An 18,950-nucleotide genomic window follows, 5' to 3' on the forward strand; every position below is an offset into this window, starting at 1 on the left:
CAGAAACATAAGCATTTCGAAATATTCAGCTATGGGAGATCTATCATGGCAATGGATCATTGAGGCTCTTTAGACAGTTGTAGCAGAAAGATTGCAGAAATCAATAAAGTTTTCAACAGATTCTCCAGGCAAACCTCCCAAAGGTTTAATCTAAAACCAACAAAAATAAAGGGCACATTTAAAAAGAGGTCTCTTTTTTATCCTTTCCTTTAGGACGTAAGCGTATTTTAGGCTCCAGGAGAGAAAAGTGTAGTAGAGAGGGGGGAAAAAATGATCAAACTAAGGTTGCATCAGCATTGCAGAAATAATCCAGTTTGACATCCCTTTAACTGTCATGGCTCCATGCTATGGAATTTTGGGAGCTGTAGTTTGCCGTAACACAAGAGACGGGTTGTGTCTCACAAAACTACAAATCCCAGAATTTGAAAACATTGAGCCATGACAGTTAAAGTGGTGTCAAAGTGGGTTATTTCTGCAGTGTGGATGCAGCCTAGAGTGAAATTGCATGTCTTTCCATCTTGGGAAAAGGCCCTAACAACACAATTTAAAAAATGAAATGGTGCAAAGAGAGATAAACAACATTTTCAGCAAGCCTGATCCTGTTTCATGCAAGGATATATAAAACTATTTCTTCCTGGTTACACTCCCCAAACATCTATGCGAGACTCCAATTAAAACTACTGCTTTGATTAATTGCTTTACAAAACATCCTTCAGATGTCTATTATCCTAACTTTAAAAGGCATAAATCACTGCATTGGAAAGAGTCTTCTCCTGGGTCTCCTGCTGTGCCTTCATAAATCTGTCCAACCTGAATCAAAACAAAGACTCATGGGCTGCTAAGCTTTCCAAAGGAGGTTGCAAAGACGCCTGACACTTTATCCAAAAAACCACACAAGAAGAGAAAAGTGGCTGATATGCACTGAAAATTAACAAGGAAAACTTAATTCTCCTTCTGGGTGGAATTTTAGAATTGCAAGAAAAAACAACAAGTTGAAAAAGTGTTAGGTCTTTGAAGACAAAACATTTTTAAAATTCATGGAGGATTTGTTTAATTTTTTCCTGCCGTTTGTTCTGAACTATTTCATAGAGGGACAATTAAGAGATAACATCTCGTTTTTAAAATATCATTTTAAATGTGGATTTTTTAAATGATGCAGACATTATCTTATCTCCATTCATCCAGATGGAAAAAAAGAGTCCAGTTGGCCCTGTCTGTCCATGGATTCCTTATTCACGGATTCAATATATTCCAAAACGCAAACCTTGATTTTTGCAATCTGATTTAGGTTTCATTGTAGGTGCCTACCTTTACTGCTTTATAAGGATTAAGATTAATATTGTAAGCCGCCGCGATCTCATTGGAAAGGCAGGGCATAAATAAATTTATTATTATTATTATTATTATTATTATTACTACTACAATGAGCCTTCTGCTTCCAGAACCCACTGTGGATACGGAAATCCAAGGATGCTCAAGTCCCATTCATACTAAACGCATTGTCCTGCTACATGATCCATTCACATGAGTATAATCTATTTATTGCAGATTCCTATGCAGGGAATAAATAAAATAAATAGAATGCTAAATAAATAAATACCGAATATACTCGACTATAAGCCGACCTCATGTATAAGTCGAGGGCAAGTTTTGGGGTCAAAATTCTGGATTTTGATATGACCCGTGGATAAGTTGAGGGTAAAATCTAGGGGCATGTAATAAAGGATCTAAAGGATGATGCAAAGGAAAACAATGCCAAAGAACTGACAAAATTCTACATATACACAGTACCTAAAGGCTGTGGATAAGTGACCCGTGAATAAGTCCACTCAGGTGTTTTGGGTCAATTTTTTGACTAAAATTTCTAGAATTATACACAAGTATATAAAGTAAAAATATTTTCAAGCCATGGATGCTTGAATTTGTGGATATGGAGGACCGACTGAACTGAAATCGCGTCTGTTGCACTTTTGGTGGTTCTGCCTCCATGCCGCTCACTTGGAGACTGCTTTTTGTGGCGGGAAATGATGCATACATTTAATAAATGAATTTATCCTTCATGTTAAGGGAAGATGCAACACTGGCTTGGGCTCAGATCAGAGGCGGGATGGTGGTGGAACCGGGAGGCAAAAAGACAAGACCCAGTTGAAAAAGAAAATCTTCCAACATCCAGAGGAGCAAAGCTAGAGGACACCATGATCACTGTAGTGAGGCAACAAAGGGAATTCGTTGTAAGGCCATCAAGATAAAGATTAAAACTTTAGCTAGCCTAGCCAACAGCGATGAGTGTGGAGAGCCTTAGCAAACAGATGGAAATGAGGATGATGATGAGATAGATGCTGGGCATAACCATACTGCAGAATTAAAGCAGCACTTGAAAGAAGCAATTAAAGCAACATCTGGAGGGGCACCGAGTGTGTAGCCACACTGCAAGAATTAAAGCAATTTGACACCACTTTAATTGTCATGGCACCATCCTGTGGAATCCTGGGATTTGTAGTTTGATGAGGTACCAGAGCTGCCTACCTTTGTTGTAGTAGTAGTATGCCTTTGAGTTGTTTCCAATTTATAGCAACCCTGTCATGGGGTTTACTTGCTATGTTGCTTTTGGGGAGGGAAGGACTGCCATTGCCATCCTCTGAGGCTGAGATTGGGATTTGCCTCAGGTCACCCAGTGGGTTGACATGGCTGAGCCAGGATTCGAACCCTGGTCTCCAGTCGTAGGAATTTATCACATGAGAGCGAATCAGACAAATCCTGTGCAGAAACAGGATTTAAATCTACAGAAGTGGGATCGTTTTCAGATGCATGGAGCATTAATCCAAAATTCACCTGCACAGAAAGTGGACAAAATTGGCTGCTTTTTACTTTTGGGATTTCCCCAAAAGTAAAAAGTGACTTATTTTGTCCACTTTCTGTGTGGGTTAATGTCGGATTAATGCTCAATGCCTGTGACGTGTCTGAAAATGATCCTGCTTTTGTGGGATATTCCTGGAATTTAAATCCAATTTCTGCACAGGATTTGGGCATTTAGCCTCCCATGTGATAAACTCCATAGTCCAACGCTCAAGCCATTACACCATGCCGCATAGCTTACCAAACTACAAATCCCAGGATTCCACAGGAGGGTGCCACAGCAGTTCAAGTGGTGCCAATCTGTTTTAATTCTTGCAGTGTGGCTACACCCTCATGACCCTCCAGATGTTGTTGGCACACAACCACCAGCAGCCCTGCTGGCCAATTTGCAATCTCAACATCTGGGGTACAGGATTCCTATCCTGAAAAAGTTAAATCCACAATTGAACACTGTGTGAAGCCGTTCAATTTGCAACCTACCTCGGATCTCGATTCTGTCTTAGCAGGTCATATTTCTAACATTGCAAGATTAAGACCTAGAAAAAGGGGAGTGGGGCTGCTTGAAAGAGGAAGAAGAGAAAGGGAAGGTTACGCTCCACTGATTGAAGGAAGGGAGAATCCCAGTTCAATCACTTTGGTTGTTGGTTTGGAGACGTGTGTCTAGAAGAGTGCGAACGAAAACTGTTCCCTGCTGAGATACTTACTGGAATCCCCCATAACCACAACAAACTTGTTGAAAAGCAGCTGCTGGGCTTCCTTCGAAGAGAAATCGTGGATGTCTCCCAAGGGGAGGCGGATGTCTGTTGCCTCTACATTCATGGTGCACCAAGCCACGTCTGGCTAGAAATCTCCTCTTCCTCCTGCAAAGAGGCAGACAAGTTAAAGGAAGAAAGAAAATTCAACCCTCCCTTCTTTTGGTGCCCGAAAAAGGACAGTAAAGCAAGCTGACCGATGTCGAGGGCCACAAAAAGAGCTCCGGGGATCCCGCACAGCCCTAAGGCTGCGCTTTGTCTGCCTCCAGCCTAAAAGAAACAACATGCACACATGGCAAAATTTCACAGATGAAAAATGAGACACATGTGGGCAAGCAACACGAGAATGTGGTCACTTCTAACGGAAACATTTTCTGGGATTAGGGGTGAAGAACCCCCATGAATATGAAATAGTGCAAATTAAAAAAAACACTATTCTTTTTACCTGAGAGAACACATCTCTAGGAATCTCTAGGTCTTCCAAAGCAACTCTGTGGTCAACATCTGCTAGATGTTGGATCATAGAATCATGCTGGAGGACCAACAAATGCCTAGAGAAGTGTTTTCACATCTGGTAAAGTTGCACTGGAGCACCTAGAGATTCATAGAGAGGACATATTAATCAAAACCGCAAATACTCAAAGCCACAAAAGTCAAAGCTGCAAATGTGGAGGCCAACTGTACTTTGTCCACCTCTGGCTTAAAAGATACAACTTACACGTATGCCAATATTTCAGAGATGAAAAATAGGACACCTGTGGACACACAACACAAGAAGGTGGTCAAGGCTCACTTCTACTGGAAATACTACTGAAGGTAAGAAATGTTAAAGAAAGATAAAAGCTCTTTATTGAAGCTGAAATACTTTTAAGCTGATGAAGTCATCCCTGAGCATGAAAAGAGTTCATTAACTACCGGGGGAAGAAATGTCCTGTAACACTTACACTTCTGCAACTCAACAACCTATTAAGCCTTGTGTCTCTGCAACTGCAGATGTGTTTAGCAGAAGGCAAGAAATACTCTTTATTGCTACTACTATTTCATGTCTACTTCACTATCAAGTCTCTCACTTCTGCAGCTACTCCTTGGAAGAAAGAGTTACCTCCAGGGTTTGGATGCCTTAAAACACTGTTGACTAAAGGTCTATCCTATAATCTACAAACAGAATTTCAGAAGGAGGGGTGACATACAAGTCTATAAACTTTGCAGTTATATGTCAACTATTTCTTTGCAGTTATACATAGTGTTTAGGTTGTTTAACGTGTTATCACTAGTTATAATGGCATTGTTGCACTGTACATCTGATAACAAGGTCATGACAATTTGCTATAAAAGTACCTGTTGCACCAATAGAAGGCTGACTGATTGCTAACTGTATTATAGTTACCATAATCAGGGTATTCTTGTGGTTGTTCGTGTTAATATGGTCAAGTGGGCAAAAAGTATTAATGAGGAAGAATAGACAAAGTTAGGCGAGGCTGTTGCAGTTTGCTTTTGCCTGAGCCTACTGGGAAGAGCAAGATGCTGCCCACTCTCCTTTGTCCCCTGCTGGGCTATCCAAATGCAAACTACTTTTGCAACCTAAACTCATTTTGCAGCACTGAAAGTAAACTGAGGACAAAGGAGGAAAGTGGAGTGAGGAGAGAGAAACTGGGACATTTTAAAAAGTGGGATGATAGAGGAATAATTGGGACTGTCTCTGCCAATTCAGGACAGTTGGAGGGCATGAACTTGCAAAATGGAGAATCACCGTTTATTGCTTTTTGCTCCCTTTTCCAGTTTCCAGCAAAACACGGGGCCTTTCTGGGTGAAACTTATTTGAAAGTTGAAGGCAGTTAACAACAACAATCTCCAGGCTGAATCTTGGAAGAATAGATAGCAAAATATACTTTCAATTTAGCCTAATCCTGTTTAGACCCAGATGTACTGGGGGAAAGGCCTGGCGTAGCGCCATGGGATCAAATGGAGGAACATTTCAGCCAGTATTTGTAAGTAGCTGTGATTGCCTGCTAGCCTGGATAGAAGAGAACAGAGGCTCACTCTGTTCTTTGGATTGCCATCCAACTACTAGCCAGAGCTGATCCTGTTTAGCTTCCAAAATCAGATGGCAGTTGATGCCTTAAAGTGCAGGACACTTAGGCATGCCTCTAAATAGGGTCTTCCTACGCAATGAAAACTCAGAGGTGGTTTTTCCAGTTCCTTCCTCGGAAATATTTATTGCGGCACCTGGCATCCATTGGTAGTCTCCCATCCAAGTACTGACAAGAGCTGACCCCGCTTAGCTTCCAAAATCCCAAGGAATCTGGTACCTTTATGGTATTTAGAGGTACGCTCCAAGACTAGCCTCTCAGTGGCCTTCCATCAATTGCCCCTGCTTATTTAAAAATTGAAATGTATTTTTTTGTGGATGGGAGGGTTTATGAGTTATGATGTTTTACTGTATTTTAATGTTGTTTTATTATTGTTAGCTGCTTCGATCTGCTTGGAGGTGGAATAATAATAATAATAATAATAATAATAATAATAATAATAATAGTTGTTGTTATTTAGGTCCTATGTAAGGTTCTAAGCTCCCACCAGCCCTCCAATAGCCCAATTTAATTTTTTGCTACAAGTTTTGGGTGAACATTTTTATCATCATCATCATCATCATCATCATATATATATATATATTTCTACCCCACCTTTTCCCCAAGATTGGGACACCAAAGCATCTTACAAATGAAAACAATTCCAATATAATTAAACATAGACATATTCCTCAATTATATGTCTATAATTGGAGTAAGCCAGAGCTGGAAGAGACCTTAAAGGCCATCCATTCTGACCCCCTGCCATGCAGGAAGACACAGTCCATCCCCAGAATATAAAACAAGGCTTACCACATCTGAATGAACAGCTGAATTCCTTTTCCCCAGGGACAAAAGCTAGAGAAAACTTTGTTGACCTTGTGCAGGATTGAGGCCAAAAGAATGAGATAAGAACTGGGAAGCCTTCTGGCTCAATCATGCCCCTGCCATGAACTTCCTACTTTAACTTTTTGGAGGTTAGCATTTGTTTCTTTTTTATTTCTATTCTGCCATTTTGCAATATGGGACCCAAGGCAGCTTCCTACGTGGTTAACTTCATGGTTTCTTCAAAGATATAGCGGTTTGAGTCTAAGGAATCAGTGTGCAAAGAGATCTTGCAGCAGCTTTGAGACTGAAAGAAATTGGGAGCATGAGCTTTTGAAGACTTGATCCTACTTCTGCAGATACTTTTGGTGGAGTGGAAAGCTCAGGGACAGACCCATATAGCAGTCTGAGCATGTGAATGTCCACAGGAATGCAAAACTTTGTGGGTGTGGAGAGGAGGTGGCAAGTTCAGTTTTTAGGATGGTTGTCTGGGGACAAAGGCAGGAGGAAGGATGTTGCCTAAGGTCAAAGTGAGTACACAACCACATGAATGAGTATGGGGATGTAGTGTGGGGACCACAAAGAAGATGAACTGGCCAAGAGGGCCTCCATGAGGCTGGGGGATTAGCTAGTGTTATAATGTAAACAGATCTTAGGATCATAGAGTTGGAAGAGACCTCAAGGGCCATCCAGTCCAACTCCTTGCCATGTAGGAATACACAGTCAAAGCACACCTGAAAGATGGCCATCCAGACTCTCTTTAAAAACCCATTCCGCCGCTCTCTGAGGGAGTGTGGGGCTGAACAGACTGCCCTTTCAGTGCCAGATCGAGCCTGCGGAAACTACACGATGTGGTTCCGAGTTGGTCTTTCCGTGGCGCAAAAAGGAGCCACTTTTTGTGGCTCCTTTTGTGGCGTGGAAAAGGTGGAATAGCCACCAGCGCCCATGGCTTTTCGAGGCTCCTTTGGTGCTGCGACATCTGGATGCAGCGCCAGAGGAGCGCCGTGACACTGCCTGCCATGTGGTGGGGTGCGCAGTGTCACGCCAGCATGGCAGCGCAGTCAGGGTGTGCGCTGTGAAGACACCACGCCCCCACTCCTCCCCAATGCTGGCCTTTATGGCCAGTTTGTTAAGGCTGTGTGTTTCACTGCAGAACAGCTCTTAATGTCAGGAAGTTCTTCCTAATGTTGAGGTGGTATGTCTTTTCTAGAAGTTTGAATCCATTGCTCCAGGTCCTATTCTCTGGAACAACAGAAAATAAGCTTGCTCCATCCTCAATATGGCATGCTTCAAATACTTAAAACATGGCGATCGTATTACCTTTTAACCTTCTCTTCTCCAGGCTAAACAGACCCTGCTCCCTAAGTCTCTCCTCACAGGGCTTGATGGTTTCCAGACCCTTCATCATTTTGGTCACCCTCCTCTGAACATGCTCCAACTTGTCCACATCCTTTTTCAACTGTGGTGACCAGAACTGGACACAATGGCCTAGCAAAACGGTGTCCCTTATATAAGTTGGCAAAATCAAGGTTTGCTTTTTGGAATTTGCATTTTCAATCCAACTGTACCTCTGGTCTCAAGCATTTTGGAGACAGCAGACTCAAAGGCAAACTCTACAAAGAGGGCCCCGATACCTTGAAACATGGAACTATGCAACAGGTAACACAGATACTGCCTGAAAGTGCACTATTAAATACAAGTTGGCAGTGAGACCTTACCCCTGAGTCACGTTTATTTGGCTATGCATTATAAAAAAGGATTTCTCAGGAGGATGCTTAGCAAAAGAGGAGTCAGCATGGTAGAGAAAAACAGCATTTCAAAAGACTTTGGGTTAAAAATACACATACCTTTCTTTGCATCCGGCTGCTTTCCTTTATTGTTTTAGGGCTCTTTGCACCATTGTGTGACCGTTCCAATGAGAGGCTGGAAGACAGATTTATTGGTGGCTGGGAGGATGCCTTTCTCCACTTGGCACCAGGAAGGAGGAACTCGGGTTACGCACGTCTCCCACTCCTGAGTTTTGATAAGAAAAAGTTCAGAAGGCAGGCTGCAATTTTAGGAGAAAGGAGAAGAAAGAGAAAATGGGAGAGAGAGAGATGTTAAGGTTTGATCATTTGATACAGAGCCAGTTTTAACTGGAGAGAGAATTCCAGATAACCATCAGCAACAACTAATCGAGATGGAATTTTGCTTTTTATCTATATCTGTTTTATCATTTGTAAGCCGCCTTTGAATCCTGGAGCAGGAAAGGGATGGGATATAAATAGGAAGAGAGAGACGATACAGAAAAGTCTGCGGGTGAAACAAAGATACGCTGGCCAATACGGGCTGGTTATTTTTCAGTTTCGTTTCCATTGCTTAACTATTGCATCTGTCTCCTTGTCCCAAAACAGAGAGAGATAGTTTGTTTCAACCCTCTGCTCTGACTTAAATTTCCCCTTTCTTTCTCTCTGCTGCAATCGCCTTTCCTGAAGCTTTGAAGATGCTTAGTTCCTAAAGAGAGGCTGCGTGGCACAGTGTTTTGAGTGCTGGGCTACGACTCTGGAGACCACGGTTCAATTCCCAGCTCCATCATGAAACCCACTGGGTTACCTTGGGCAAGCCACACTCTCTCAGCCTCAGGGGAAGGCCATGGCAAACCTCTTCTGAACAAATCTTGCCAAGAAAACCCCACAACAGGTTGGTCTTAGGGTCACCATAGGTTGGCAATGACTTGAAGGCACACAACAACAGTAACTCATCCAGGATGAGTTCTGACCATTAGCCATGCTTTGCAAGTTAATGTCTGATAATATCTAGAGACAAACATTCACCAGGCACTGTTTTTAGACTGGAGCCTGGTTTGATCCATAGGGAAATGGTGTTCCTTATGTAAAATAGTAAAATCAAGGTTTGCTATTTTATAATTTATATCTTTCTGGAATATTTTCAACCCACTGATGGTTGGATCCGTGGATACGGAGGGCTGAATATATCAAATCTTCAGCAAAACTCAGGACTACCTACTAGTTAGAGGCACAATCTAATGTGCATTAAAACATACTACAGTCAGCCTTCCATACCCATGGATTTTTCTTCTACAGGTTCAAGCACCTAAGGTTTCAAAATATTTTTAAAATATATGAATTCCAAAAAAGCAAACTCTGATTTTGACATTTTATATAAGGAACATCATCTTACTATGCCATTGTATATAATGGGACTTGAGCATCCATGGATTTTTGTATCCATGGAGGGACCTGGATCCAAATCCCAGCAGATACCAAGGGCCCACTGTATATCCAGTTTTGTACATTTAACTTGCCCGTCATGAACCCAAATGGAAACTGTGGTCAAGAAATCAGTAGAAGACTCAGGATGCATCTACACTGCAGAATTAATCACTTTAACTGCCATAACTCAATGCTACGGAGTTATAGGATTTGTAGTTTTGTCATTCAGTCTTCTCTGTCAGACAGCTCTGGCACCCCAATAAACTACAAGTTCCAGGATTCCTTAGGACGGAGTCATGGCAATTAAAGTGGTGTTGAACTGCATTAATTCCGCAGCGTGGCACCAGCCCACATCCAAGTTATCTCTGGGCAACATACAATAAAATCAGTTTAAAACACTAATGTTTTCTTAACCAGAACAAAGGCATACTCAGTCATTTGGAAAGATAAAACAAAACCATTTAAAATAGCTTAAGACAATCCAAAACCATACACATGAACAGACAAGCCCTCCCTTCAGCCACCATCTTGAGGGAGAGAGAGGCAGGCTAGCTCCACCAGGGCTAGCCTGAAGATAGAGCACTCTCCCTCTGGTCCATCTGCCTTGGTCCAGAGGGAGAGAAGAGCTGCTGGACCTGATTCCCCACCACCACCATTCCCTTCTCCTTTTGTGTCGTGTCTTTTACCGTCTCTTATCCCCTCTGTTATATGCTGCCCAATCACTCAGATTCCCAGTGATTGGGCAGCATATAAATAATAATAATAATAATTATTATTATTATTATTATTCAGACAAAATCAATGACGCTCTCCACTTTATGACAGCCTTGTTTAAATATTTTAAAAGATGTCATATTGAGGATGGAGTAAGCTTGTTTTCTGCTGCTCTAGAGAACAGGACCCAATGGAGCAATGGATGCAAGCTACAGGAAAAGAGATTCCATCTCAACATTAGGAGGAACTTCCTGAGAGTAAGGGCTGTTCAACAGTGGAAGACACTTTCTTGGGGAGTAGTGGAGTCTCCTTCTTTGGAGGTCTTTAAACAGAGGCTGGATGGCCATCTGTCGCAGGGGATGCTTTGATGGAGAGTTCCTGCATGGCAGAATGGGGTTGGACTGGGTGGTCCTTGGGGTCTCTTCCACCTCTTTTTAAAATTGGCTTTAATAATTCTAATACAAAAGGAAAAGACACAACACATATACTTACATCCTCCCCCCAACTCTTAAAACCCACCCTTACTATCAATACTTAACTGCATAGAAGTAGCTTATCACTCATTACTTCCTTAACTATGACCTTTGAGATGTTTTTCTCTAGTCTCTTTGTATCCAGTTTATCTTTTATTTCTGTTTTTCTTCCACATTCTCCTATCAGTGTTTCCATAACATTTCCAGTTGTACGGCTTACTTTTAATTGACCCCTCTTCACACATATTTTCTATTCTCTGCAGATAATAATGTGTGTATCTCTTCTGACTCCGTGATTCTATGATTCTAATAGACACCCAGAGGTCATCCAGTCCAGCTCCATTCTGCCACGCAGGAATTCACAATGAAAGCACTCCCAAGAAAAGGCCATCCAGCCTCTGTTTAAAAACCTCCAGAGAAGGAAAACATACTCAGAGGGAGCATATTATTCCACTGTCAAATAGCTCTTACTAATTCTTCCTAATGTTGAGGTGGAATCTCTTCTTCTGCAGCTTGGCTCCGTTGCCCTGCATCCTATTCTCTGGAGCAGCAGAAAACAAATCTGCTCCCTCCTCAATGTGACATCCCTTCAAATATTTAAACATGGCTATCCTGCCACCTCTTAACCTTCTCTTCTCCGGGCTAAACATCCCCAGCTCCCTAAGTCTCTCCTTGTAGGGTTTGGGGGTTTCCTGACCTAATTTATATTTACATTAGTAAAAGTTTGCAAAAAGGAAAAAGAGAGAGGGAGAATTTTCCTTTGCACTTATCTTTGTCCAAGGAGAAAGAAAGCAGATGTGTTACAAAGCCTCAGCTGCTTTCCTGACCTTCGGTTCTAATCTCAAAACTGGAGCAAAAAGTAGTTTGTCTCCCTGGACGTCCAGCCAGAAACAAAGCTAAATATAAGTAAATATCCAGTGAACTTCCAGCAACAAAAAAAGTATTAAAGCAATAGAACACAATGCTTTGTGTGGGTTTTTCTCCCTCTCCCTCCAGAAGCACATCCCAGAGGCTTGAGTGGGAGGGAGTCCTAGGAAAGCACATCCAAAACTAAAGCCAAAAAGTAAGAAAAAGGATCCAGGCAATAGAAGAATGCAATGGATCAGAGGCTTTGAGGTCTGGGTGACCACTGCAGAGAAAGGAAAAGGTTATCTTAAGCTGGCAGACAAACACAGAGGAGGGAAAGGACTGATAGGATTGGTATAAAGGCTAGGAGTATTGCAGGATCAGACACTTGGAGGGAACCCCAAAGGTCATCTATTCGAACCCCTGCCAAGGGAGGAAAGCCACAGCTAAAGTACCTCTAAAAGGTGATCATGCCATCTCTGTTTTAAAACCTCCAACAAAGCTATTCAAAGGGAGGCTATTCCACAGTCAAAGCAGTAAAAGTTCAGAGCTTGCAAAACTTATCTTTGAGGACTATAACTCTATGGATCCCCTTCCCATTGATGAATTAGGTGTAGCCCAGAAAAGTAACTTGGGCTGCGTCTGCCCTGCAGAAATGATCCAGACTGACTCCACTTTAACCGCCCTGGCTCTATGCTATGGAATTCTGGGAATTGTAGTTTTGTGAGAGTTCTCATGCCACAACAAACTACAAATTCCATAGCATTGTACCATGGCTGTTACAGTGGCACCAACCTGGATATTTCTGCAACGTGGATGCAACCTTATTGACAGCGTAGGGTGGCAAATATGCCCAAGTTACCTCCCAAGACACCACTTTAATGGCCATGGTTCAATGCTATGGAATCCTGGGATTTGTAGTGGCTGGCTTAGAAGAAGGCCTGAGAAAAATTGGGAAAAATGCAGAAGAAAAGCCCCACACATTTCCTCCATTCCCTCTTTCTTCCCCACAGAATCACAGAATCCTAGAGTTGGGAGAGACCCCAAGGGCCCTGATCCAGTCCAACCCCATTCTGCCATGCAGGAACTCTCAATCAAAGCATCCCAATTGACAGATGGCCATCCAGCCTCTGCTTAAAGAAGCCTTTCTGTCTTTGAAAAATGGGAGGAAATACAATACATAAAATGTTTAGGACAAGGTTATTCATATACTGGTTCCCCTGAAATTATTTCTAAACCTGTGCAATAGGAAAACGTTTACGTAATGGTTGTTTATGCAATGTTATTTTAATTTGTTGTCTGTTATATTTTCTTGTTTGAATGTTAAGATGCATTAATATGCATTAGGTTTCATTATTTTCATAGAATGCATGCCATAGGCAGGTTTATTTTATCTATTTTAATTGACTGCAGGCACAGCAGCGCTTTATAAATAAAGTTTAATAATAATAATAATAATAATAATAATAATAATAATAATAGTGTGACTATGCATCTGCATTGCAGACATAATCCAGTTGGACCCTATAAACCTTAGGGTTGTAATAATATAACTTGAAGGCAGACAACAACAACAAGTTATGCACTGAGTTAAGAGCTTATTCTTTTAAAGTTCCATTTGTTCACCCGCAGCATTGTATGCAGTTCGATCTGCGGTTTAAAAATTAGACAGTAAACTTCCTTATCTTGAAGTGTGACATTAGTTTTGCAGTTCGTTTGCAAACTTTTAAGCAAACATTTCCTACCTAGAGCTTGGGAATCCACTGATCTGACATTGTGGTGTGAAGGGGGCTCACCCCATTGTCAAGCAAGAGGATTTGAATTGTGTGCCGTGGCTTATTTCAGCAAAGAGGGGTCTGCCATGCCAAGATAACAGGACTTTGCACTTTCACAAACTCCAACAAAGGAAAATGCATTTGATTCCTCCCTTCTGCTCCCACCAAGGAGTAAGATAATACAAATAAATAAAGAGCCCTGGGCAAGTCCAGGCTTGTCCCTCCGTTGCATAAAGCAAACTACGTTCTCTCTGGCTAGCATCTCTGGGTGCATCTGCACTGTAGAAATAATGCATCTTGGCACCACTTTAAGCACTGCAGCTCCATCTTACGGCATCCTGGGAGGTGTAGTTTTACCAGGACTTTTTTAGCCTTCCTCTGTCAAAGAGTGCTGGTGACTCACCAAACCACAAACCCCAGGATCCCGTCGGATGATAGTTAAAGTGGTACTAAAGTGTGTGATTTTGACACTGTGGATGGAACCCAAAAACCAGCAAAGTGGTTTGACTGACACTCTGGAGGCCAGGGTTTGAATCCCAGCTCAGCCATTAAACCCAGTGGGTGTCCTTGGGCAAGTCACACTCTCTCATCCTCTTGGGAAGACAAGGGCAAACCTCCTCTGAACATACCTTGCCAAGAAAATCCCAGGATAGGTTCATCTTTGTTGCTGTTGCGTGCCTTCAAGTCATTTCCGACTTATGGTGGGTCTTCTTGGCAAGGTTTGCCATTGCCACCCTGAGGCTGAGAGAGTGTGACTTGCTCAAAGTCACCAACTGGGTTTCACGGCTGAGCAAAGAATCAAACCCTGCTCTCCAGAGTCATAATCCTACACTCAAACCATTAAGTCGGACATGACTTGAAGGCACACAACAACAACATGGCTTTTCTGAATCACAGCGCCCAGCATTCCCCTGCCAACATGGGGATGCTAGGAGCTGCTGGGAACAGTGGTCCCCCCAACAACGTAATTTTCTACAGGAAGAACGAGGCTTCCAAACCAGACCATTAATGAAAGACGAAGGAACTGTTGTGAAGGCGATGCTGTTGCATCTCAACAGTTCACTCCACATTGTGGTTAACCAAAAGGAGCAAGCCATCAAAAATAAAAAAAAATGGTTGGGACAACCTGGAGATATTACTTTTAAAGACAACACTGCCCAGAATCCCCCAGCCAGTTTTGCCCATGCTAACTAAGAAGATTCTGCATTTACATGGCAGGGTAGCAAAATTAGTTTTTAAAGATTAGGGAAGGAAAGGAAGAAGCAGCAATCCATTTACCTCTGGAGTTATCCAAAACTTTCCCGCAATGTTCTGGCATCCAAGAGCCTTTTCCTCCATCACCTGGAAGGTCTTTGCCAGAAGATCATTGCAAGAGAAGACTCTGAAAGAGAAGAAAGCCAATTCTGTGTCTGACGCACATACACAAACACAACACAACCACACACACGGCCAGCAGAAAGCGTCTTTTTGCAAAGAGATGGTGAGCATCAACAGTTCCGGTGTCAAAGTGACAGGAAGAAAGAGGAGGAAAGGATGTAAAAACTTACAAAACAAATGAATGTGCTCACGTTTTGGGTTTCCATTTCCTGAAATGCAAGCAGGAACCCAACGCAGCGCAGAAGCTATCATGGCCAACGCTGGCTGGGGGATTCTGGGCAGTATTGTCCTTAAAAGTAACATTTCCAAGTTCTCCCAACCATCTTTTTTTATTTTTAAAAAAATGCACACTATAAAACCTGGACCTACAGTTTCACATGATGAGAGGAAAATGAAACAAAGTGTAAGATGTAATGGTTTGGTTCGATTCCCAGCTTGGCCATGAAACCCACTGGGACACTCTGCGGAAGTCACACTCTCTCAGCCTCAGGAGAAGGCAATGGCAAACCTCTTCTGAACAAATCTTGCTTAGAAAACCCCATCACAGGCGCACCTTAGGGTTGTCATAAGTTGGAAACAACTTGGAAGCACCCAGCAAATGGTCTCGGATCACACTAGGGTTGGAGGGGCTGCATTGGACCTCCATGACACTTCATAGAAACATAGGGGTCATCAGGTCCAGTGCAGAATTTGGGCTATATATCTGTACTCTTCTTTGGGGGTTTAGCCTTCTTTCCATTCTTTATACATGCTCTTTTTCTCTTTTCACGTCCTCCTCAAGTTTGCTGCAGAGCCATGTCGGCTTTTTGAGATGTTTCCCATTTGTCTTCTTCCATCCTATTTTATTTTTAATTCTATTTATGGGATTTATATCTCAAACTGGGATTCGTTGTTTGCGATTGAGCTTCCGGCAGTCCCTTTTCCAGGATATCCCACTCACGGCGGGTCGCTTTTTTCCTTTTGCATCTCTAGCCATGGATATTATCTGCCCGGCATTCCCCCCCCCCCCCCTTGACAAAAAAAGTTTGGGCTGAGAAAGGCAGCCCCCGAAATGTTTTCCAAAGGGAGGGTTTGCAGTGACCTCAGTGAGGCATCTGCTCAGACCAGGGGCAGATAAGGCAGACTACAGAGCCCTGGAGCCTGGAAATAACATAAACCTTTGAAACCGAGCTGCTTTAACCATTTAGATGCTCAAGCCAGTTTCCGTGACACTGACGCTGCCAGAGATTTTTTAATGTGTGTGTGTGTGTATGTGTGTATATATAGTCATTTAGCAGTCATTAACGCATCATTTCCTTATCCTTTGAAACTTAAAAACAGAACATTCCATTTTTTCCTATCCTGAATCAGTCCTTCTTTTGCAATCTTCTTCTCATAATCGTATCACAATTTATCAACCTGTTTCAAATACCTTTTCAAATACCAGGAAATGAAAAAGTAGCTTTGCTTTTTTCTTGTTTGCCATCAGATTCTTTCTATCTGGTACTTTATTTCATGTTGCGCCATTACTTTCTCATCTCCGTGGTGGAATGACTTGATTTCATGTCACACCATTATTTTGTTATCTATGTAGTGGGATAACATTACAATGCTTTCTTATCTACGTAGCGGAATAAATGCTTTGCCTCTAATTCTGGAGCCCAACCCGATAACCAAGAATGTTTAAAGATGACTACAAAATATGCCAGATAACTGTCATGTTATTTGTCTCGTGTTGATAGTCTTCTAACTCTGTAAGAAGAGCAGTTATGTGCTACAAAATGAGACTTTTTTCCCCATTCCTCTTTCCAATATATTACTAGTGATTTCTGAAACTGTTGCAGACGGGAAGACCAAGATTTCGGCTCTCTGCTTCTTATGTAAGCTTTCTTGCCATTTACCCTGGAGAAACATAGACCAGTTCTTGTTAAAAGAATGAGCACAAACACAAATGTAAATTGGATTTGTTTCCTTCTGTAAACTGGATTTCTTAATGCGACAACAGTCAGAAACCAGAAACTGAATGCTCTGCATTTCTCAGCAGTTTTTCGTAATCTCAGCTCTTGGGGTGTTAAATTTGGCACAAATTCTGCGGCAAGAAACCCGCCAAAAGGAACCTGTAATTGACCAAGTTGCATCAGATCGTCTTACCTTCAGTGAACAAACGCTTGGCTGATTTGCTCTCTCTGCACAGCAGGACCTGAGCTTTGTTTGTTTGTCTAGATAGGAAAGATAAAGGCCAAAAATGACTTTGTTTGCCTACCTTTTAAACAAGAATTAAGATTTCAGAAAACTGTGTAAGCTTTCAGATGTTCCAGAGCATTTCACCAGGCTAAGAGGTGCAAAAATTGGGTGGGAGAGGTAAAAGCTCGAGAAGTCCCATGTTGTTGGCCAGAGTTTGCAGCCCCAACAACCACACAATCCATGAAACAAAGTACAAAAACGTCCAAAATCCATAAAAAGAATGATAGCTTTATTGGACCACCCAAAATGCAAAAAACACACATTGCAAGCTTTCGAAACTCCACTTGCAACCTGTATTTTGTGCGTTTTGGTTGTCCCCATAAAGACATCGTTCTGGATGCTACTGTACTTTGCTATATGGTCCACACAACTACCCCTGGATATTGCAAGACTGTAGAAGAGGAGTGCAAGTTGTGTAGTAAACTGTAAGCCCCCTGAGACTTAATAATAATAATAATAATAATAATATTTATTTCTGTCCCACCTCCTCATGGAGTGAGGCAAGGTACAACACATTAAACACATAAAACCAACAGTTAAAATACAATACGATAAAGTCATTAAAATATATTCCTATAATACATTCTTTAAAATATGCCGATTAAAAAATCATGATTTAAAATAATAGTCACTTTATCTGGAGCCCTGGTGGCGCAGTGGTTAAATGCCTGCAGCCATTCACTCAAAGCCACAAGGTTGCGAGTTCAAGACCAGCAAAAGGGCCCAAGCTCGACTCAGGCTTGCATCCTTCCGAGGAGGGAGCTAAAATGAGTACCCAGACTGTTGGGCGCAATAGCTTACTGCTGTTCACCGCTATGATCTTTGGATAGCGGTAATAAATAAAACAAATTATTATTATTATTATTAGCAAAAGTCAATTAGACTACTATTTATTATTCAAGATCCGACAGCTAAATATGCTGACAGCATTTAAAACAGCACTGAAGACGCAGCTCTTCCATCAGGCCGACCCAGTCAAATCTCATCTAAGACAGCTAGCAGCCTATCTGACCTTTATCACAAAATGCTTTATTTTGCAATGTTCTACTGAGAAAAGACATCGGTGCAGATCCTAAAAGCCCCAAATCCTGTCTGATCTTGCAAACAAAGCAGGGTCAGCCCTGGTGAGTTCTTGGATGGGAGACCACCAGGGGTTCCCTGGTGCTGCAGGCTGTTTTTCAGAGGAAGGAACAGGCAAAACCACATCTGAGTCCTCCTTGCCTAAGAAATCTCTATTTAGGGCAGGTCTAAATACACTCAAGGCACCAGATCCCATCTGATTTTGGAAGCTAAGCAGGGTCAGCCCTGGTTAATTTTTGGATGGGAGACCACCAGGGATTCCCAGGTGCTGGAGGCTGTTTTTCAGAGGAAGAAACAGGCAAATCCACTTTTGAGGATTCCTTGCCTAAGAAAACCCAGTGAAATTCATGGGTCACCATAAATAGCCAACCTGAAGGCAGATCAGCAACACCAAGGGATGCCTCTTTTGCATTGTTTTTCTCCTATTTAAACAAAACAAAACAAACAAACAAACAAATGGGCTATTTACAACTTTTTAACTCTCCAGATTAGCTGGTTGGGAAATTTTTTTGCATTTCAATACGGATTGGATTGAATGAGAGATGTGTTTAAATACTCCAATAGCTTAATCCTATTTCAGTGCTCACTTGTGCATGTTTTTAACTATATTGTGCATTTAAATTGTACAGTATTTTATTTGGTTAGTTCACTTTGTAACCGCCTTACTCACAAAGTGGGACCCAAGGCGGCTAACCACACATATAAAACACATTAAATAACAATTTAAATCATACAATTTAAATCGGGG

At 41.9% G+C, this 18,950-nt stretch overlaps 1 protein-coding gene across 7 annotated transcripts in view; it reads right to left on the bottom strand.

Moving 5' to 3' along the window:
- LOC121931810 (PC-esterase domain-containing protein 1A-like) overlaps positions 1-18,950 on the bottom strand; it is a 50,086-nt gene that overhangs the window by 12,724 nt on the left and 18,412 nt on the right. For 2 of the 7 annotated variants that reach the window (XM_042469846.1, XM_042469845.1), the window contains 4 exons: positions 17,030-17,097; positions 14,801-14,903; positions 8,350-8,549; positions 3,561-3,716 (listed from right to left, as the gene is read on the bottom strand). In XM_042469846.1, coding sequence (XP_042325780.1) covers positions 3,561-3,675 — 115 coding nt within the window. In that variant the 5' untranslated portion in view covers positions 3,676-3,716; positions 8,350-8,549; positions 14,801-14,903; positions 17,030-17,097. Of the gene's footprint in view, positions 1-733; positions 1,028-3,560; positions 3,717-3,805; positions 3,879-8,349; positions 8,550-13,492; positions 13,516-14,800; positions 14,904-17,029; positions 17,098-18,950 lie in introns of those variants that run through there. The other 5 variants (XM_042469847.1, XM_042469848.1, XM_042469849.1 and 2 more) reach the window with 5 other exon arrangements.

Source organism: Sceloporus undulatus, chromosome 5 (assembly GCF_019175285.1).
Source record: "Sceloporus undulatus isolate JIND9_A2432 ecotype Alabama chromosome 5, SceUnd_v1.1, whole genome shotgun sequence".
In the NCBI taxonomy this organism is placed as follows: domain Eukaryota; kingdom Metazoa; phylum Chordata; class Lepidosauria; order Squamata; family Phrynosomatidae; genus Sceloporus; species Sceloporus undulatus.